This window comes from Gopherus flavomarginatus, chromosome 3 (assembly GCF_025201925.1).
Source record: "Gopherus flavomarginatus isolate rGopFla2 chromosome 3, rGopFla2.mat.asm, whole genome shotgun sequence".
Taxonomy (NCBI): Eukaryota; Metazoa; Chordata; order Testudines; family Testudinidae; genus Gopherus; species Gopherus flavomarginatus.
In genome coordinates, this window is record NC_066619.1 from 88,822,184 (window position 1) to 88,845,423 (window position 23,240).

Consider the following 23,240-nt stretch of genomic DNA (forward strand, 5'->3'; position numbering starts at 1 on the left):
TTTGTGATACTCGGTGCTCAGCTTCTCTTTTAGTATTTGCATAGTGATTAGTCTTTGGCTAAGGCTATATGGGTGTATGTGGAAAGGAGTTGGCAGTAGTGTATTTTTGGAGAGAGGAAATATAAGACTCCATTGCTTATCCTTCATTTAAGCAAAACCTGCCTTGAGTCTTATCTTTAAGAATTTGCCCTTTACAACATTTCCCTACTCTGACTTATTTTAAAACGTTATATAAAAACTGTTACCATAGCTAGCATTCACAGTAGCAGTTTAATTTCATCTCTCTCTACCAGTTTTTCCAGTAGCCTTGAAGTTTATTCCCTCTTATACTTACCTGATTGCCCCTTTTTCTTTGGTAGAAGTAAGGTTGCGCAGGATATGCTTGTATTTAAGACAGTGCTCCCTTCTATGGTGTCCTCACTAGACTCTGCAGCTAATGGCTTTCTTGGGCTATCTTCCCTCCTCACTTGCAAGACTTTTTAAGGTTCTTCCTTTTTTATGATTAGCAGTGAGTTTTTCGGAGATGGTAGGGTCTCTCTATTTGTGAGCCTGTTTTGATCCACTTTAATTTAAAAAAAAAATTGTCTTTCGTTGGCCACCTATGTGTTTCATGACAACACAACAAATATAACTCTGACCTGTAGGTTAAATTGATGTATCTTTATCTTGATTCTGCTATCTAAATATTTTCTTGTAAGATATACGATTAGGTGGGAAATATCAGTTAATCTATCAGATGTTGAGAATCTTTTTTGTAAAGTATTTATATATTCTTGAGAAATCGTAATCATCCATGTAATAGAACTGTTCAATATTAATTTATGGTAAAATGTATGCATCTGTGTGGACTTGCATTTGAGGCTGTATAGATACTGTAGTATAAAAAACTATTGAGTGCTATATAGATACTGTAGATTCTTTGTTTGTTCAGAAGGGAATTGTAATGTTTATTTGCAGTTTATAGCTGTTAAAATTATTATTTTGGGTAAGTGTTAAAGCAGTTGTGTCATGATGACACAATAAATCTTACACTTCCCACAAGCGCATTTCATTATTTTCTTGGTTTTAAGTGCTTGAGTTTTGTAAATGGTGTGATTAATTTGTTATCTTCAGTAGATTTTAAAATTTAAGGATTTTTTTTGTTGAGGGGAGAGAGTGGAGGTGGAGTTTGAATGTTCAGAGTGCTTTATGAGCACTGTTTCATTTCAAATGCTATAAAAGTCGTGTATCACTAGAATACAGAGTTGGTTTGTTGTAATTGTAACTGTTTTAAATTAGATTTAAATAGACTAATCTTCTGTAAAAGGGAAAGTAGCAGTGTAAAATAACTTGTATGGTGACACTACAGAATGAGGTAAAATTCTTCTTTGATAACCCTGTGTACTAAAGTTTAGGATGCCTCCTTCAGATGGAACTTCCTTTCCCTTGCTGCTGTTAACTGTTTGTCCCATCTCTCTTAATAGTCATATCACTAATCCCATGAGACGTGTATTTAATAATTGAACTGTGGTTTGAACAATTTCTTGGTGATAATCTACAATTTTAACAGGTTCTAGTAAAAGAACAATTCTTTCTTTCATCCTATGGTGTATATATTGCTACACATAAAGATCACTTCCAAAATTTTCTTACAGAGCTCATTCTTCTCGACAAGAGAGTGGATAGCCTAGTCTGCATATCCTTACTCTGTTGTGTAATCCATCTGATGTCAGTAGGATTATGTACAAGGGTAAGGATTGCACAAGCTGTTTGTAGGCATCTGCAGAAAAGTACACTTATTTGGAAAAAAAATCTTCTGTTCTCAGCCTTTAGCAAACTTGCACCCCATATGCCTTAACTAGAAACAGATGCCATAATTATAAAGGTAGTTAGCTAGGGTGATGATATGCTCCCATTGTTAATTAGAAGCATATTCTTTATGTATTCTGAGATGAGGATTTTTTTTATGTATATAAAGCCAGCAGGGGAATTTAGGTTATCTAGAACAGTAGTAGTGTTTTATATACATGGATCCATTGATGAAACTGCAATGGATTATTATGGTTGACTGAAAAATGTCTGTTGCGTGTTAATAAATTAACTGACTGTTACTTACCATATTAAAAAAAAAAACATAAAACCTTTAAAAACTGTTTTTGTATAACAGTAACCCCTAGTCTTTTGGAGTGAAACTTTTTTTTTCCGTGCATGCACACTCACATTTAAAATAAATATATATGTATTGTACAGATATTGTATTAAAGGTGTTAAATATTTGAGCAACTAGCTAACATGTGAATGAAAGACTGTTTCCTGGAAAATGAATAGATTGATAATGAACAGTTTTCAGAAAAGTTGGACATGTGCAATTTTTGTAGATTTGTTTCCCATTTCACTTTTGGTATGATCTTGTATTTTACCAGCAAGATGTATTTGGATGTATCACTTGATGTAAGCGCAGCTCAATTATTGCAGCCTGTTCTCTTCTAATACTATCTTTTATTTGTTGCATTTGTGAAATTATACATTTCACAAAAAGGTGTATGCAAGGTGGAGGGGGGGCTTGCATCTGAAATACTAGAAAATACCCAGGGGTTTTACTAGAAAAAGCTTACGTTACGTATCCTAATAAACTGTTGTATCAAGCAGGCAAGGTACTAACAAGCTTCAACAGGACTTTATTTTTACAGTGGAAACCTCTTTACCAAGCTGCTGCTGCTGCATACTCTGTAATTCTCACTCAGCCTCCTCAGCTCCTCCCCCCTCCTTCCTATTTCCTGTCCTTTCAGACTCCTAAGAGCCAGTGCTCCCAGTTCTAATAATTACTAGCACATCTTAACACCACATAAACCAATCTCAACTTCAGTGTCTTTATCCCTGAAAGGAAAACAGTCTTCTTTTTTTTTTTTTTTTGGCCTAAGACCTAGTTCCCTGCCTCCTAAATTTGCAAAACATGTTAGGAACTCTGTTTGTTTTCATCCTACACTATTCACCACTCCAACATTTTAATCCTTTTTTTAATTTTGTACTCTGAAATATCAGATGTACTTCTAATCTTACAATATGTCTCTTACGGCAGGTCTACACTACTGGGTTAAGTCGATGTAAGTTACATGAATAACATAGCTGGAGTCGATGTAGTTTAGATTGACATTGCGGTGTCTACGCCGTGCTGGGTTGATGAGAGAAACTCTCCCGTCGACTTACCTTATACTTCTCATTCCGGTGGAGTACCAGAGTCGACAGGAAAGCAATCTGTAATTGATTTAGTGGGTCTTCACTAGAAGCGTCGATCCATGGGAAGTGTAGACATGCCCTTAGTTACCTCTTCTCCCCTTATAGTCACACTTCTCTAGTTCCTTCGCCTCTTCCTTGAAGCAAGTACATGTTTTCTGTCTCCTAAAGAAATCTTCTCTCAGCTCCCACTCCCCTTTACCTTCAAACTCCTGAAGCAAGTGGTCTTTTCCCATTCACTAATTCTCTTTTCCAGTTCTTTCTTCAGTCCCCTGCATTCTGCTTACCCACTTCACCTCAATGAACCTGCTCTCATTAAACTCTCAGATGACCTCTTCTTGATCATGTCTCATGGTCACTTGCTAAAGTTCTTAAATTTCTCAGCCATCTTCAGATCTGTTGATCAATCTCCTCCATAATTTCTGCACCCTGGTTTCTGCAAATCCCATGTTTCTTTATATCCTGTCCTCAAACTCTTCTTCAGTGTTTCCTTTGGGATGCAGCTTCACCCCCTCCCCCTGTCTCCCCAGGGCCCGCTGGGGGGAGGGGACAAGTGGGGCAATTTGCCCCGGGCCCCAGAGGGCCCCCCACGAGAATACAGTATGCTATAGTATTGCAACTTTTTTTATGGAAGGGGCCCCCAAAATTGCTTAGCCCTAGGCCCCCTGAATCCTCTGGGCGGCCCTGCGTCTCCCCTCCCATCCCACCCCCTCTTGTTGTCAGCATACTTCGGTCTTCTCCTCTGCTTCCTCTGCCCTGTGCTTACTCCCATAGATTCAATCAACCGCTCTGTGCCAGTGATTCACAAACCTATATTGCTACTTGCACCTTTCATCCTCTGGTTTAGTCTTGCATGTTTGCTTATGTGGCCAAGATTTTCTCTTGAATGTTCCCTTGCCATCTTAAATTCAGTGTGTCAGACTTGTTTTTCTTCCCTAAACCCTTCTTCTTCCTCTGGCTTTGTCACTGTTTAGAGACCATCCTACCTGTACTCCAAGCTCACTATAAGTTCAGCATCATCTTTGTCTATAGTCTTCCTTCCCCCCATCTAGTCATCATCAAATCTCATTGCTGCTTGTTCGACAGTATTTCTGTAATTTGACCATTAGTTAAAATCTGCACTGGCAAGGCACCAGTCTGTACCGCTCTTCACTGTAACTACTATAACCTCCTCCAATGTGCAACTATAGAGATTTTTTTTTTTACATGTATAGAATCTCTTCATAGCCTTCCATCTATGGTGTAAAGCAGAGGTAATTGGTTTTTTGTCAAGGTCCAGATTTCTTGGTCAAGGTGTAGTCAATGTCCAGACTCCAGATAAAAAAAAATAAGAATAAAAAATGATAATAAGTAAACAAAAATTTGAAGGTCCATTCAAAAACATCTGGCAGTCTGGATTTGGTACATGGTCCACTATTGACTACCCTGGTGTAAAGGCTTAGCCTCTCTTCATGTCCTCTAAAGCACCCCATAACATCACACCTACTCACCATCTCCTGTATCCAAGTTCTGTGCAAGCCACTTTTTACTGATAGAACAATGGAACTCCTTCATCAGCACTTGTCTTTGCAACTTCTTATGTGTCATCTCTTATCTAGAACAGTAGTTTTCAACCTTTGTACGCACAAGATCACTTTTTTTATTTAAGTGCAACCCAGGATCTACCCTGCCCCTTCCCTGAGGTCCCATCCCTCCGTCACTTGCTCTCCCCCATTCCCCCTCACTTTCACCAGGCTGGGGTTAGGGTTCGGGAGGGAGTGCAGGCTCAGAGCTGGGGCTGAGGGGTTTGGAGTGTGTGGGGAGGGGGTTCTGGGCTGAACCTGGGGCAGGGGTTGGGGTGCAGGATGGGGTGTGGTCTCTGGGAGAGAGTTTGGGTGCAAGAGGAGGCTCCAGGCCAAGGCAGAGTATTGGGGTACAGGAGGGGGTATGGGATGCTGGGTCTGGGAGGGGGTTCAGAGCTGGGGTATGTGGTTGGGGTGTGGAAGGGGGTTCAGGGTGCACGAGGAGGTATGGGTTGTGGGCTCCGCTGGGCAACACTTACCTTGGGAAGCTTCCGGTCGCTGGTACAGCTGGGCTAAGGCAGGTTCCCTGCCTGCCCTGGCCCAATTCCGTTCCTGGAAGCAGCCAGCACGCCCCTGCAGCCCCTGGTAGGGGGCACTTGGCTTTGTGTGCTGCTCCTGCCTGCAAGCATGGACCCCACGGCTCCCATTGGCTACAGTTCCCCGTTCCGAGCCAATGGGAGCGGCAGGGGCAGTGCTTGCAAGCAGGAGCATCGTGTGTGGAGACCTGTGACTGCGGGGGTGTGCTGGCCGCTTCTGGAAGCGGTGTGTGACCAGGGCAGGCAGGGAGCCTGCCTTAGCCCTTCTGCGCTGCCAGATTTTAGCAACCGGAGATCACAATTGACTGGTAGAGGCTCCAGGATCGACCAGTCGATCGCGATCTATGATCTAGAACATTCTCCCTCCTGAAGTTCATCAGGATCATTCCCTGTCTGCACAAGTTCTGAAAAACTCAACTATTTGGTGAAGCTTCCTTCTACAGTGACTTTTGCTCCACACTGATTCATACTTTAGGTCTTGTCTACCCTGGAAGATGACATCCTGTTACTGTGTATGTGTGTGCAAATATTAGACATGTCAGACGTAAGTGTAGTTAAGGACTGCTGTGCTGAAAGTCATATTCACTGACATAACTTTAAAAACAATTGTCCTTGTCTGTATGTTGAGCGTTAAGATTGTGTGTTTGTGTTTTTAAAATCATTTTTATAACCATTTTACTGCTCAGATCAGGTCTTCATTTAAAACTTTTGCCAGTATAACAATGTTGTTTAAAGGTGTGATTTTTGTTATTTATTTGTTTTTAAATAACACTTCTGTACTGGCAAAAAAGTACTTTTGACAGTATAGTTTATTTCATTTGGGCAAATGTACTCTTTTGCCAGTATAAGCTGCATCTATATAAGGAGGATAGATGGAATAAGATGCATTTCTACCTTTTTTAGTGTAGACTAGGCCCTAGTGTAGACCCTTACTGTTTGCTTGCACCTCCAGTTGCTATCCCTGTTCTGTGAGGAAGAGAATCTTGTTTTCCTAGTACAGTCGATGGATTGTGGAGTGCTGTGTGCAGCTTTTGGCGCTATGTTAAAGGTGGAGAATAACCTGCATTGTAGTACTGCTGGATGTTTCTTGTCTGTTTTATCAAAACAAGCTTGACTATTCTTGGAATACAACCTATACATCCAAGCTATGTAATTTATAATTATAGTGTTAAACTACATCGTCCTGGGATTGCTAATTGGATGGACATCTGAGGAATAGTACTTGAACAATATTTTGTACTTAATTTTAGTCTCTTTGTCCCTGGATGTTTGAGTAAAAGAAGGAGGGATTCAGAGTATTTAAATGACCAAAAGTAAGCTAAAATTTAAAAAATAGTTTTATTTTTGTTTCATTCTGATACCAGCAGTGTTAAATATTTTCCTGTTTGTTCTCCTTGCCAGAGGAAAAACAATAAAAGGCAACACTTCATTGTATGTTGTTTTATGTTATGTCATTTTATGTTATGTTATTTTTGGAAATGTTTACAGCTTTATTACCAACATGGTTCCCCTCACCCATGATTTTGTTAAACTTCAGATTTGGCTTTACAGCTGTGTAACTGTAATTACAAGGCAATGCCAACTTTTAAAAAAAGAAAAGAAAATATGCTTAGAAAGTCTCAAATGGTGAGGGAAAGTTAAGTCGATACTTTTTTACTTTTATTTCTGTCTAAAAACAAACTAAAAATTCTGTTGGCAAGAAATTTTGGGAAAAGTGGCTGTTAGTACAAGAAATGCGAATTGTTTGTCTAATTTGAATGCTGTTAAAGTATTTAGTTCAATGTTTGTTTTTTAATTTCCACTATTGACAAAGAGACTTAGGAAGTAATTTAAAATGTTAAAACATGATCTCAGCAATTTAAACATTTAAGATTTATAGTTCAGTAAAGTACAGTGTTCTTATATAAAGTTTGCTTCTTTTATATTTAATAACATAGTGGTTCTAATGAGAGATGGCAAATGTCCGTCAGAAGGGTTACTGTAAATTCTCTGGCCCCATCTTACAGTTGGAAACTGACCCATTGCTGACAACTCCTGTCAACAATAGGTGCCTTTTAACCAGTGCTGAAAATGGTGTAATAGGGCAGAATTGTTTTCAGCACAGTCTCAGAAAGGATAACTGATGGAAAAACAATTTATGGTACTGGTTCAAGAGAAACCATTGCTGACAGTGGCTGGCAGCTAGGGATCAATCTGATGCAGACAGCTTTTTAGACATAATCTGTAATAAACTGGGGTTTTGTGAAGCTGGCATCCTTTTCTGATTTCTTTTAACAATAAAATGTTTTCAGTAATTAATACAAGATATATTTTGCCCTCATTATGTTCTTGAGGTTTCTTACCTTCTATTGCATTTTAGGCTGCTATACTCATCTTTTTTTTTTGGTGGCATCTGGATTTAATTAATGGACACTGCTTTAACCTAGTGTGTGTTCAGGTTGTGCAGTGAAGGCGATGCAAAATTTGGAATACTGTGATCTCTTACAGCTCCAACGTTAGAAGGATCAGCATTCCCCCTTATTACTGTATAGGAGCTTTGCAGATGGGCTGCTTTATTGCTTTGCTGGTGCCCTAGAGGTTTTATGTTCTCTTACATTTCTTTTAAATTTTAATCACTTTAAAGTTTATACAAAATTGTCCATGAGAATGTGTTACAGAGAATTATAGCAAAAAATTGTATATTTAGTACAATAGTGTCACAAAAGCACTTTCGCTGGGATCTGAAACTCAACACAAATCCTGATGTTTATACAGTGGATGCTATGATTCATATTCTTACATTAATAATGGCCAGTATGTTATATAATATATGCTTTGCTTCTGTCTGCCACATTAAGAGGGGAGGGATATCTCAGTGGTTTGAGCATTGGCCTGCTAAACCCAGGGGTGTGAGTTCAATCCTTGAGGGGGCCATTTAGGGATCTGGGGCAAAAATCAGTACTTGGTCCTACTAGTGAAGGCAGGGGGCTGGACTCCATGACCTTTCATGGTCCCTTCCAGTTCTAGGAGATAGGTATAGGTATATCTCCATATTTTATAATTGTTTGCTTATATTCTTTTATTCTTGATGCTGTGCTTATAGGAAAAAGACATTATCAAGCATATGGTATTTTTATGGCATTTAGTTTAATATTTTACAATAAACACTGAAAGTTAATAGGTAGCTTCAAGTTATCATTAAAAATTATTTTCTTTCCTTCTTCCAAAAATAGATAATATACTTAAAAGAATCACCCGAAGATGTGTACAGGCTCTTATTGGCAGGAAACGCATCTTATCTTCCTTTCAGGTAAATATAAAAATGTTAGAATTCTGTGTGTCATTATCTCTGAACAGTGTTCAGAGGCACCAAGTTTGCATCGCTTGCCTATAGCTGCTGCATATCTCAACATATTTGGCAGTCTCTGATGAAAACAAGGTCAGATAGTGGAGTGACAGGGATATTGCAGGTCAGTACTGAGGTGTGCTGGCAAACCTACAGTATATGAAGAAGCTTACATAACTATTTACTTTCATTAGCTTTTTTCCCCCTTTTGAATTCACACTAAAGAGAGAGATTGGAACAGTTAACGATAATGAATTCTAAATTAATACCATTAGTCACCCAGTCTGGATTCTCTTAACCACATACTAAAATATCTATTTATATAAATACTTTGTGGTGACTGCAATATTTTTGACATCTTTTCTGTCACTTGATGAACAAACTCCCCTAAAATAAATGCTTTATTATGTAGTACTTTTTTGTGTAAAATGAAATTTTTACCAGTGAGGAAACAGCTAAAAATAAATAAAAAGGTTGCTTCATGGTTGCTTCACCTCTGAAGGGATATAATTTTAGGTATTCCAGACTACAGATTTCTTGTTGCCACCCTGTTTTTATCCAGTAGATAAACAAAGTTGATAGGTCCTGACCATGAACAATTTTGTAGAGTTCGCCTAAGAACTAAAACAGTAAGGCTTTCAAAAGTTAGATAAAACTATCCAGCAATCAAACAGGCTTTTATAAAATGCAGGAAGTTAAAGGGAGAACCAAAAAGTTCCAGTTTACTATCTAGACATGTAGATCTATAATGTGATCCGTTCACTCCTGACTCTAAAAGCAAGTGAGCGTTTTTTATCAGAGCAACTCTCTCATGTCTTTCTCCCTTTCATGGGAGCATCAAGATTTTCTATAATACTTTGGTTTTCTGACATGCTCCCTTTCCCTTATCAACAGTAATAGGCCTTTGGGAGCTGTTTTTGCCTGTTTTCAGCATTCCAATAAATGACAGTAATAGGACTCTTCTTGAGGAATAGCTCTCTACCAAACTCTTCTCTCTCTCTCCTCTCCACTCTTTTTTACTGTGGTTTTTACCCTCCCAGCAGATCATGCATTCGTTTCTGGGAGTAACTTTTTAGAGTGCATAGAGTAAATTCAGTGTTTATGAAAGTTGTTTGATAGACTTGGTGACACTGAATAGTGACTTTATATATCCATAAAATACGTCTTACACAGGCAGTGGAACAGTGCAAGGTTCTCCAAGCTTTGTCAATGTGCACTGGGATTGAGAGGCGTTCAGCCTTCATACCTATTGAATCCTCCATGCGTCAGAGACCGTCAAGAAGAGTGGTGATGTCAGTTGTGATTAGTGTTGCAAATAAATTTGTAGAAGAGGCCACCTAATCCTCTTTTTTTTTTTTTTTATTGGTCTTCTCCTCTGGTCACCTAAGAGAGGTTTTACTATAGTTACATAGTGCTACAGATACATATGGTGTCTTAGAAAGACCAGGTCCTTGGTCTGAGGTGTTTCCAATCTAAATTGGATGACAGTGAAAAACAGACTGCGCTGGGGATGAGCACATAGAAAAGAAGCTGTTGCAGTAGACAAATGATAATGTATTATATTTCAAGGGAAGGTGATCATGTTTGTTTTTAGAATTAATTTTAATGTTGTTTTTTTAAATCTCTCTATTCTAATACCTTAGAACATCTGAACAGAGTTTAGTGATGGAAAAATGAGTTAATTCACACCACTGACTTTTATTGTTTATTTATATTGCAGTAGTACCTAGAGGCCTTAATCGGGGTCCCATGGTGCTAGGTACACACATGTGTATGACAAAAATGGACCTTGCCCCAAAAAGCTTATAACCTAAGCTGCAAAGGGATTTGGAGGAATGTGAGGTTGTTTATCATGCCAGAGGGGACCTTCCACAAGGGTAAATGTGGTATGATGAGAAGCATAACATTTGAGACTAAAGAGATCATTTAGGGAGAAAGGAATGAGGAGGACATGAGGCGGAATGAGAGGAGCTGAGTTCTGGCAGCAGCATAGCTGTGTACAGCCTTTGGAATGAAGATTCAGGGTGAAATTCAGGCCCCATTAAAGTAAATGACAAAACTCCCACTGAGCTCTGTGGGACCAGGATTTTGTCTATGATGTTCAAGCCTGATGCAGCTAGGAGGAGGAAGCCACTGAAGAGAATTGTGAGTTGAGATGGTGCTTTAGGGTCCTGTTCTTTTTAGATTATGTCCATACTGACTATTCATTAGCCAGTGAGAGGAATTTCTTTTTGCAATCAGATAATAGTTACTTGTGCTCTTTCATAATAGAGGAATTTATATTAAAGTCTTAGAGAAATTCTCTGTATCCTATTGTCAGTTTCCTGAATGAGTTCCTTTTCTTTCTATTACGTCCCTTTCCCCTTCCTCCCCCCTTCACACTAACTCATTAGAGGAGGGGAGAATGCAGAGGGAGTAGATGCAGCCAGACCTCTGAAATTCTCACTTTTGTCTTTTTTAGTCAGAACATTATAACAGTGTCCCTTGTTACACATTTAAAAAACCCCTAAAGCAGACACTACTTCACTCTGCTGCCTCAAACAGCACAGTTGCTGGTGAGAGTAGTAGGTAATAAATCTGTAGCAACAATGAGGGATAGACATGACCAAAGAGGAGTGGTAAGGTGAAGAGAGACTTTAAATCAGTGACACTCCAAATATGTAATCCCATAGTGCAGCATGAAGTGGACAATTTAAAGTGCTTCTTTCCATGTTGTGGCAGAAATGGAGGAGAGAGGGGAGGAAGTGTTGCATGCCACTATAAATTGCCATTGACAGTACAATTGCTGGCTTTCTAAAATGTTTTAATTTTTAAACCCAACAGTTATTCCACTAAAATATATAATCCTGAAATTCAGAGACTTTTTATACTATAGGGAAAAGTGTTTTTCAACCTTAGTTCAGTTCTAAGTTCGTGGTTTCATCAGTTTCATTGAGTCATTTCTTTGTCAATAACTGACATAGTACCAAGAACATTCTATTCCTACCTTAAGATGGTTTAAGAAGAATGGCAGGAAAAAGAGCTTTAATGGAAACCAGCCTGTTATTTTTAAGCATAGTCCAACTAAATATTTTAAAGCTCTAAATTTAGGAAAATTCTCTTTTAAATATTACTATACCTATTTCTTTAATCTTTTGGTTAGAAAGGTTAAACTGCCATATATGTAACAGACGTAATTTGAGTCTTATCCATCACTTATGCAGTGTTTTTATCAGATTCCAAAAATCTTACAGTACACAAGGAATCACAGTATACAAACTATTTTGTTTAAAAATAAAAATCTTTCAGGAAGTGGTGGTGACCAAATTCACTAAACTTTGCCAAAGTTTTTTATTCCCAACAAAAACTGAAAGTGGCATTTCTGTTGGAAAAAAGGTGGCTAAAATAAACTTAATGTTGGATCGTCTGTGTTTTAACATAAGATACCAGTAAAGCAATCAAATATAAGTTAAAATTTAAATCAATAAACTTCAGGATTGGAAAACAATATTTTAAAGTAACTAATAATCAAATCTTTTTAACACTGGCTCTTGAGAAAATAACATTTTAATTCATTTAGTCTTGGATCTGCATGAGGGAACTCATGCGGTTTTGCTTATGAAACTAGAAATGCTGTCAGCTGTCAAAATTGATTTCACATGTTTGTGTTACAGGGATGCTTCATTTGGTACTTGCAGTTTTCATCTAACATTGCTTGACTGCTTTCATGCAATAAATAAGGTAAGTAAAACTTCAAAAAAAATTGTGATACGTTTGTCAGCTAATTATAATACAGCCAAAATTAGCTCATGAAACTAAGGACCTAATTATTAGACCTTCATTATAGCAATGTGTCTGACTCTGCCTAGTCTATACATCTTGTATAGCAGGGGTCGGCAGCCTTTCAGAAGTAGTGTGCTGAGTCTTCATTTATTCACTCTAATTTAAAGTTTTGTGTGCCAGTAATACATTTTAACGTTTTTAGAAGGTCTCTTTCTATAAGTCTATAATATATAACTAAACTATTGTTGTATGTAAAGTAAATAAGGTTTTTAAAATGTTTAAGAAGCTTCTTTTAAAAATAAATTAAAATGCAGAGCCCCCCAGACTGGGGGCCAGGGCCTGGGCAGTGTGAGTGCCACTGAAAATCAGCTCTCGTGCCGCCTTCGGCACCTGTGCCATAGGTTGCCTCCCCTTGTTGTATAGTAACTGAGCTCCTGTGACTGATATCTAGGGAATCAAATGAGCATGTCTGGGTGGGGTCTGGGACCCTAATATAGAGCAAGTTCTTCCCTGGATCGGAGTTATCTAGGGAAATCATCTTAGCAGTAGCCATGGAGTCAGATGGGCAGAGTTGTTCAGGCCAGTCATTTTACCTCTAATATCCTGATATTAATGTGGAAATTGGTAAGTTGTTGGACCAAACAGCCCTCCATGACTGGTCTTGCAAACAGTCAGCAGGGTAAATATTATAAAGAAGTTGTGTGTAACTTAATGATGACTGTAGGAAGGAGCCTGCATTACTCCGTGGCCTTATTATTCCAACATTTGTTTCTGAGCTTGTAAGGCAAAATAGTTGAATCAGGTAATTGGTTGCCAGGCCCCTTCATTCCTTCTGCACAACTAATTTAGTCATCCAAGGGTTTATTGCAACTCTGAGTATATCTACACTGGGAGGGAGGGGCAGTGAGAAGTAATAGTTGTGGCGATCCTCAGAACCCTGGTCAGCTGACTCAGGCTGATGGTTTAGGGCTAAAAATAGCAGTATAGGTATTCCCGCTCGGGTTCTGAAACCCATCAGAGGGATTTTATTTAGGGCCCAAGATGCAGCCCCAGCAGGAATGTCTGCATTGCTATTTTTAGTTCATAGAGGAAGCCTGGTGAGCCTGAATTAGTTGACTGGGGTTCTGGGACTTGTTGTCATTAATGATTCTGTGGCCTGGTTCTGGTTTTATTTTTAAGTGAAATCAGAAAAGTGGGCTTGCTTATTTATCGTTAATTGTATTGATGTGTATATATAACATGGATACAGGAATGGAGGGGTTTGTTTTGGACCAAGACTGAAAGCAGGGCTGAATTAACCTTTTGTGGGCCCAGCACCAAATATATTTGTGGGCCCCCATGGAGGCAATGGAGCATGTTGCGGGGACGTCAGTCTCCGGAGCAAGGGGCAAAGCAGAGGCAATGGGGCATGGCATGACAGGGATGGCCCCACTCCACCCAGCTCAGTGCAAGGGCACTATTTACAAACCAGCAGTTGCCGGACGCACAGTGACCGGGCCTGCCCTGTACTGACAGCATACCCCTTTCTCTTGGGGCGGGTCCATGATGCGCCACTGCCCCCCACCAACACTGGAACCCCTCCCCCCAATTCCCTGTGGCCAGAGCCCCCCAGGTCTGCCATGCCCAGCACCCCCAACACATATATGCAAAGAACCCTGCACAACACCACCCTTGCCCAACACCCCCTGCCCACAGCCCCACCAAAACTGCCCAGCACCCCCCAGAGAACGCCCACTCCCTAGTGCCTCAGCACACACAGATCTTCCCTGCCACCTCACAGCCCAGCTCCTCACCCCCTGCCTCCCGGCCGCACTTACTGACCCTGCTGGGAGGTGACTGTCTGATGGACTGAGCCAGCAGTGCAGCCAGAGCTGGTCCCAGGGCCAGGAATCACTCCGGCCCCTTGGGAGTGGCACGATCAGCCCGGCCAGGGCCTGCCCCAGCCAGGCTCTCTCAAGACGCACTTGCCTGGAGGGGCCCAGCCAAGCCTCCCATACTGTCATCTGCCCCTCCACCTCTACCTGGCTGAGGCTGGCCAGGCTTCTCCTCCAGTCCCAGGTGGCTCAGCTCCAGTGAGACAGGCAGGGCGCCACAGGTGATGGGAAGCAAAGACTGCCCAGAGCCAGAGGTGCACTGGGTCCAGCCAGGGGGCTGAGAGGAGCTGGCAGGTGGGGCCAGGGGGTGAAGAGGCGCCTTTGGCCTGAGGAGCAAGTGATTTTTGGGGGCCTGGGGAGGTCTCGGGACACAGTGCAAGTGGAGCAGGCTGGAGCCCCTTTTGAGCATGGGCCCGGCTCCATGGAGCCACTGGCTCCATTGTAAACCTGGCACTGCTGAATGCTAAATATTTTCCACAACGCCAGCATTTTCACAAGTGTTAAAATGTTTATGAATTCAATTGAGTTCAGTCCAATTAATGGAGTTAATGTTACTCTGGCACAGTGGTGAAAAATAGATCACAGAATCATAGGACTGAAAGGGACCTTGAGAGTCCAATATAAGGGGTATGCAGACATTTAAAATGGTGATGCATTTTGTCTTTTGATGAAGGTTCTTTTTGTTAAAAATTGTATTGTGGATTTTAGGCTTTGCGATATGGCTTCCTGGATTTCAGTGCTTTTGATGTAAATGAATATGAGCATTATGAGGTAAGTATGTGGCCTGGGGATAAACTCTGAACCGTGATTTAGAAAACCTGGGGTCTATTCCTGTCCTGCTGGGTTACCTGAGGCAAACCATTTCCCCTCTGTGCCTCAGTTACCCCATTTTTAAAATAGGAATAATGATATTGATGTTCTTTGAGATGCTAAAGTGTGTTGAGATCTACTGATGAATTATAAGCACTAGATGGTGGTAGTGTTACTCTTACTATAAATGCACTGTTGCCTTTGTTGCTGTCATTCCATTTCTGCTTTTAAAACAGCTATTACCATACATCTTTATTTAAGGATCTAAGAGAACAAGATAGGTAATTTAAGTTTAAACACAGGGGAGTTAGAAGGCTGCATTTGTGGCTGTAGTCTCAAGAGATGAAAGAGCATAGGAAGTAAAGTGGAGTTAAGGTATCTAGAAAGAGGTAGTTAGTTAAAGATACTTTTTTTCCCACATCTGATTTTTATCCATTGTAGGATGATGGCAAACTTCAGTTCCAACAGCACTTCTCATAGGCGAGATCTGCTCTTGGAGAAGTTAATGAGCAATTCAAGTATAGGTAATCACTAGATCAGTTGGCATTCATTTAAAAGAAACTTACGTGGAAAGTAATAAAGAGATGACAGAAGTGCAGCACCATTATTCCTTTAAAAAAAGTAGTAATTGATCGTGGGAATTCCAACCCCATTAAATTCACCTTAGTTTATGGGAAATTCCTTGTGTGTAACTGTACAGCTAAAGTACTATAACACTTGGATACATGTACTCTCTTAAAGGCAAAGCAGCATGGCATCTATACAGAAAATTCAGGACTTTTTGGAGTTGCATGAAGTATAGTAGATAAAGGTGGAATGAGACAATTTACAAAAGCTTTAAAAAAAATCCAAGTGTGGCTCTATTTGGGGGAACTTAATTGCATCACTTGAAGTTTGTTTTAGAAAGAAAAACGCTGGAGAGGTTGAGAGCGTTTGGCATATTATTGATGAAGCAAAGGGCAGACTGGACATGTGCTTACACTGACAGGGCTTGTATTTGGCTTTGTAATTTTGAAGCAAATATAGCAAGGGTGGGCAAACATTTTGGCCCAAGGTCCACATCTAGGTATGGAAAATGTATAGTGGGCCATGAATGCTCACGAAATTGGAGTTGGGGTGCAGGAGGGAGTGAGGGCTCCAGCTGGGGGTGGAGGCTCTGGGGTGGAACTGGAGATGAGAGGTTTGGGGTGCAGGAGGGTGCTCTGGGCTGGGATCTAAGGGTTCAGAGGGTGGGAGAGGGATCAGGGCTGGGGATTAGGGTGTGGGGGGGCTGAGGGGTGCATGGTCCAGGCTGCACTTACCTCAAGCAGTTCCCGGAAGCAGTGGCATGTCCCCTCTCTGGGTCCTACACGGGGGCATGGCCAGGCGGGTCTGTGCACTGCTGTGTTCACAGGTGCCGCCCTCACAGCTCTCATTGGCCGCAGTTTCTGGCCAATGGGAGCTGTGGGGGCAGCGCGTGGAGGCCCCTGGCTGCCCCTAAACATAGAAGCCAGAGAGGGGACATGCTGCTGCTGCTTCCGGGAGCCATAGCAGGCTTGCGCGGAGCGGCCACCGATCTTGCTCCCCGGCAGGAGTGAGGAAGCCCCAGAGTGCACTCCCCAGCAGGAACTTGAGGGCTGGATTAAATCGGCTGGCGGGCTGGATGTGGCCTGCGGGCTGTAGTTTGCCCACCCCTGAAGTATAGGGATAATGGTAAATCATACATTTTCTCTTGACAGAAAGCAGAAAATGGAGATTTTAACTGGATAATACCAAACAAATTCATTGCTTTCAGTGGACCTCATTCAAGAAGTAAAACTGAAAATGGTATGCTTTGGGGACACAAACCCATATGCTGCTACTGTGTATTTGATTGATTGTTATGAGTAACAGCAACTTTATCATTTTTAAAAAATTGTTCCTCCAATGGTATGTTTTTCTTAGCTTTTTGTGGGTGGGGTGGGGTGAAGGAACACTTGGCGATAATAAAGCCCAAGACTTCCTTTAGCTCTATTTGAATTAGACTGTTTAAAAATTCACTGACTGACAAATTGAATTCTTCTGTTGGACATAACTTTAAAATAAGATATTTTACATGTTTGTTTTTTTCATTTGGATGTGCAATTTTCATGACTAATTCCTTTGTTTCTTCCTGCAGGTTATCCGCACCATGCTCCTGAGGCCTATTTCCCATATTTCAGAAGGCACAAGGTTACTACCATAATACGTCTTAACAGAAAAATGTATGATGCCAAACGATTTGCAGATGCTGGTTTTGAGCATTATGACCTCTTCTTTGCTGATGGAAGCATACCTAGTGATACTATAGTCAAAACATTCTTAAATATTTGTGAAAATGCTGAAGGTGTTATAGCAGTTCATTGCAAAGGTATGTTATGTGCACAGTTTATATTACAAGATGGAGTTGAGAGTTGATAGCAAAGCCTATAGTTAAGTTTACCTGACACTTTGCATCATAAGTCCTTATTTCCAATTGATTATAAGTTAGCCAAACTGCAACCATTTTCGTTCTCTGCTTCAGATGATTTTGTGTGTGTTTTGGCAAATCTTTTCAGCTGCTTATGAGATTAGCAAGCCTATCTTTCCCTGGTGTCAATGTTAACTTCTTTTTCCAACCATCTCTTTGAAGAGCTTTAGCATCTCGGTGCTTTTCAGCAGAAACTATAAATTTGGCAGTGTTAGTCCTAAGTGCCATGGAGATAGCTGCTTTTATTTTCTTTAGTAGCTAGCCAAATCTGGCTAAATTATAAGACTTTTAAAATAATCGTTTGCACAGATTTAATAAAGCTTTTTAGAGGTTTGCTGACAAAATACCTGGACAGTCCATTTGCATTGAACATTCTCTAGCTCTATGGATCTCCTACATAACTTCACTGAGCATGTCCCCAGGCCCTATTCAGCCTTCTACAAGGTAGATGTAGATGCCCAGATGAGACACAGGCACAGCAGAAATCCCTCCTGCCTTCTTTGTCCAAGGAAAGGTGTGCTGGTCTGGGAGCCAGGAGGAGACCTTCTGTTGACTGGAGGTGATAATTTTGTGTCTGTCACAGTGTTCATTATTGAATAAGGCTTACATCCAACCCTACATTAGGAGCACATTCAAAGCACACATATCTAGGCTTGGAAGACTTACATTTTTATTGGTAAATGTTGGTTAACATTGATTTTGCTATACTCACTCAACTATCGAAAAAATATTTCCATCAATTATGATAGAAATTTACAGATGGGCAAAGTAAGAAAAATGCTGCTTGAGAACTTTAGAATTTGATTTAAGGATATTGACTATATTTTGACATATGATATTGACAATTGATGTTTTGGCAGTTATAAAGCTTTAACTTTTTGAATCTCAGTATCTACTGTCATTAAATAATTGTCTGACCCCCACCCCTATAACTTTGTCCAACTGTAAACATTTAAATTGATAAAAATTGAAAAAAATGATTAAGTATTGATTTCAGCCATCAAAATTACGAAAAATAGAAATCTAATTCTGTCAAACCTGACTACATCAGTGCTGCATGATTTGCCTTGTCTGTTAACTTTTAGGTAGAGTTGAAGATATTGGTGTTGATCAGTAAATTGATCACCAAACAGTCTCTCATCCCAGGCAACAGTTGTGATCAGTCCAGGCACTTATGCTGGAGCCAATTTCTCTTTCTTCACACCCTTCTTCTCTCTCCTCCTGCCTTGCAAGTTAAATTGGGAGACAACTATTGACAGGGCATTTTCTGTGAAAGGTTCTCCCTGCCTTTGTTTACTAGAGACTTGGATTTGTTTATCTTTAGGGCATACTGTAAAGCTTATCTCTTTTTTCCCCCCTGAGATCTTGATAAGGGAATGCCTTGGAAGTTATCCAACTTTAAGGCAATTTTTGAGTTCATATACTCTTAGTTGAGCATTTAATATTATGTTCATATGCAAATTTTATTGGTATATTAAAAGTATTTTATGATGCATAGTGCTGTAGACAACTGTCTTTATAATTTGTTCCTGTACATAAAAAGCAGCTGACTTTTTGAAAGGCTTGATTACAAAAGCATATTTGTGATTTACTGAAAAGTCACTTTCTAAACCTAAACTGTGTAATACTTTTATTCAAACAATAAGTTACATTACAAATATTGGACATAATTTTTTAAAACCTTGCTCGCCATGTAAGTTTGGCTAGCGATAGATTTAATAAGATGGGCAATTAAATATTTGTCAATCATAGAAGCAGCAACACAAGTGATTTAGTTTTAGTTCTTAAGAGTTTAGTTAAAACTAAACTCCATGTAAAAATATGTATATAAAAAGAAGCCTCTCTTGTATCTTACACAGCTGGTCTTGGCCGAACTGGCACACTTATAGCCTGTTATATTATGAAGCATTATAGGATGACAGCTGCTGAAACCATTGCTTGGATTAGAATAAATAGACCTGGCTCAGTAATTGGACCACAGCAACACTTCCTTGTAGAGTAAGTAGACTGTTCCTATGTTATAATTAATAATTTGAAAGACTAATTAAAAATTGTATTTTAATAGAAAAATTAGACATTAGTTCCTTTAGAAACAAAGCACGCAACGCTGCTAATTTCTGGAAAGTTATAACATCATTATCTTTTACATTCCATAATAGGAAACAGACAGAACTTTGGAGAGAAGGAGATATTTTCCGTGCAAAGTTAAAGGAAAATCGCAAAATTGCTGTTACAAAAATCCTCACAGGAGTAGATGATATTTCAATTAATGATGCAAAAAACCGGAAAGCCAACAGAAAAGACACTGAACTGGTAATCGTCCGACTGTTCTGCTGTTGTAAAAGTTTTAACTGCTGTTGAGGACCTCTTAGGACGTGGACAAAGCTATGGGTACAATAAAGCTCAAGATGTCAGATTCTTTTTGTATGTTTTGCTATGTTCCTTTTCATACTAAAAGATTTGGGGGCAAAAAGGTCTGGACAGCAAGTGTGAAAGATGGAAGTGCACTCTGCCATTGAAATAAGAGCATCGTTGTTGTATTTTAAACTTTTTCATTCACTAGGTAAATATTAAAACAGACACAAATCAAGGTTTTGAAGTTTGCAAACGGAAGTTTGCAATCCTTGATCTATTTCAAATGTGCTTTTTTTTTTTTTTTTTAAATTGTTGAAATGCCTTTTCCTACCATGACAGCTGACTTCTGTAACACTGTCTGATACCTTTGTTTAGTCACTGGCATCCAGTGGAAAAGGAGATGTGGTGGTTTTTAAAAGCCAACTATAGGAAAAGAGATGTGAATGCCAAGAAGGAATAGAAACCAAGATGATACTATATTTATGCAGCACTATTGAAAATACTTCCAGTATTTCGAATTCAGGTGGTATACTGAATGAATAGCTCATGAGTTTAATGCTTTTCACATTTAAATGCAGTAAGTATGAGTTAGGGAAGATATAATTGTATTTTTATACAAGTAAATGTGCTTTAATTTACACCTGCAAATTTTGTTCTTGAAGAAGTTAGTGTGTGTGTACATTATAATTTTTAAAATAAAACTATGATATTAATGGGTAAAACTTAAAATCCTTGTCTTATCATTTGTTTACTTATCCAGTACAGTGATGAAGATGATGCAAACTGTGTAACACAAGGTGATAAGCTTCGTGCCCTGAAGAGTAAAAGGCAGGCAAAGGCTGCAGCCACAGTTCCTCTAACGTAAGTCAACTTTTTGTGTATATAAATACCAAAAGAGAGAGGGGGAAGTGTCTTCCATTTTGCCCATTCTGAAGGTTCATTGGAAAGGCTATGCTCACATTGATTAAAGGAAGCATGGATTCACTAATTCACTGTAGGCTTAGTGACTGGTTGGTTGTTTTTGTTTTGATTTTTTGGCTAAACAATAGTATTCAACTTTTCTCCTTCTCTTGTCTGTCTCCTCTGTCACCAGAATGACCCACTGCCAGTATATGCTACATGTGCCTACTAGCCTGGTTGTGTATCTGCATATTCTTGACAGCTCAGTCTATTAGAACACACACATTTCTTTGAATTCAGTATTATGGTATTTAAAAGAATTAGAGGTCATTCTCTCTAAGGCGTAGTGTTTGATCAACTGACTCAATTTGTGTAGTTAATTTATTAAAATAAGTATAAAATAAATATTAGAAGATGAAACTATTTCTTTTTAAAATGTGTTTTACTTCCAACTCCTATTGTTTTCATCTATCTGGAAGAAGGTCCTTCTCTAGATGCTGCTAGTTTTATAAGAACTGCTGGTAGTTTCATGTAAGCAGTTCTGCCTAGGCAAGGAGTAGTAAAACTTCAAGAGAACTCTCACTGGATAAGTTCAAAAGGGGGATGTGTGTACCTATGATGATCCCAAGACACTGCTTACAGACCAGGAAGAGAGCATTGCCCAGGGGCTATTTATCAGTTATCTCTGGTAGACAATGCAACATCAGCTACAAGGGAAGCGACATATCTACCTTTGACCTTAGCATCTGTTGCTGACAGTTGCAGGATAGATCAGTTTCCTGGTGCCTTCACATATAGTAAAAGAGAAATACAAGAGCCTCTGCAGAAGCAGGGGAACTCTTTGCTCCTTTATCAAAATTAGAGAGAAGATGGCCAGGACTGTTACTATCTACTTCATCATTACCTGTTAGATTTCACAGCCACCATGCCTCCTGAACTGAAGAATAAAGGAAACTTAGGCTCTACCCTGGTTGTCTTTGCACCTAGGAGCTACATTCTGAGACCCATAGCCAGCTGCCTTTTTTTTTTTTTTTTTAACTTGGCCTTCCTTTCTTCTGTTTCATATCACCGTGCTGTGGCTGGACTGACAGAAAAATGGTACAAGTTCTATAGAAGAAAAACAACATTGTGATCCTTTTCTGAATCAGGAGAGCAGAGAGCCAAATAGCAGTAAAAACTATACAGTAATCTAACAGTAAAGGAATATATCTTTAAAACACCCAAACTACTCTGTTTTATCAGTGTCCTAAGTGTATTTTCCATTACATTATCATGGACAGCTAATTCTGTATACCAAATAAATATTGCTTTGGTGCATAGATAATGTAGTGATAAGTATCTTTATAAATGCATAAAAATATAAATATTTTAACTTAAGTGCCCTAGGAAACTAGGTAAATAAAGGATTTTATACAATGAAAATACATCGTAAGCTAACTATAGAATATGTTGTGAATAAAGAAGAAAATACAAACTACAAAATGTTGCAAAATTAGGTCTACAGCCAGAATCTTCTGATATAGTTACCTTAAACACAGCCTGCGCCTGGCTCCTTCACACTCCAGTTGCAAGAAAACCACTTTTCTAAAGTCAAATAATCTAATAAATAAGCATTATCCCTCTGTCACATAACAAACTGCATCTGCAGAATCACCATTGGAATGAGTATTCATTGTATGATACAGAACACATTCATAACCATCATATTGATGCATTAAATGTGTTTTTTTCTTTGCTGGTTTATAGGCGGTTCTAGTCAATAAGCGTGTATAAGGAAATTTTTCATAACATGACTTTTAATCAAAGATAACTTACTAGGTTGCCTTTTCATAAGATTAACATAAATGAGCTAAAGCTAATAGTGTCCTTATTTACTGTGCTTTGTGGTTAGAAGGAAAAAAAATTCTCTTAAATCCTTTCTTCTGGGGAGTTTGACTTCTCCCTTTCCAATGCCCGACATCATGTGTGTTGGCAGTACATACTGAAATAATTTGCATCGAGGAGCTAAATGATATGTAATCAGTTTTGTCACTCCCAAAATAACAATACTACAAAAATATTCTCTTGCTGTCCTAATCAAACAGGGTATCCTTCCAGGTTGAATAGCTGTTAGACTTCTTTTAAGTTCAGATTCTCCAACACATAATTAAGTCTCATCATTGGAACAGCAAGGTTATTAATAGGAAGAAAGCAGAATGAGATTTGTATTTCCTTAGTGTAAGACTATCTCAGAGAACAAAACACTTTGTTTACAAAAAGGTAGAATATGCGGGGAGAGGAATTAAAAGCTAGTTCTGGTGTTTTCTTGTTAAGGCACAAGGGATTTGTATGTAATGCTCATTTAGAGTTTATCAAAGTTACTTGCATAAATCCTCTATGCCTTGATGAATGTATCCTTTGTATGTGTGTCATACTTAGAAATATGTTGTACCTGAG

At 39.3% G+C, this 23,240-nt stretch overlaps 1 protein-coding gene across 10 annotated transcripts in view; it reads left to right on the forward strand.

The window, feature by feature from the left end:
- The window catches only part of CDC14B (cell division cycle 14B), a 79,504-nt gene that overhangs the window by 34,857 nt on the left and 21,407 nt on the right, over window positions 1–23,240 (forward strand). For all 10 annotated transcript variants that reach the window (XM_050945843.1, XM_050945839.1, XM_050945840.1 and 7 more), the window contains 8 exons: window positions 8,524–8,600; window positions 12,290–12,356; window positions 14,981–15,043; window positions 16,801–16,888; window positions 17,220–17,450; window positions 19,409–19,547; window positions 19,709–19,862; window positions 20,665–20,765. In XM_050945843.1, the coding sequence (XP_050801800.1) occupies window positions 8,524–8,600; window positions 12,290–12,356; window positions 14,981–15,043; window positions 16,801–16,888; window positions 17,220–17,450; window positions 19,409–19,547; window positions 19,709–19,862; window positions 20,665–20,765 (920 nt within the window). The remainder of the gene's footprint in view (window positions 1–8,523; window positions 8,601–12,289; window positions 12,357–14,980; window positions 15,044–16,800; window positions 16,889–17,219; window positions 17,451–19,408; window positions 19,548–19,708; window positions 19,863–20,664; window positions 20,766–23,240) is intronic.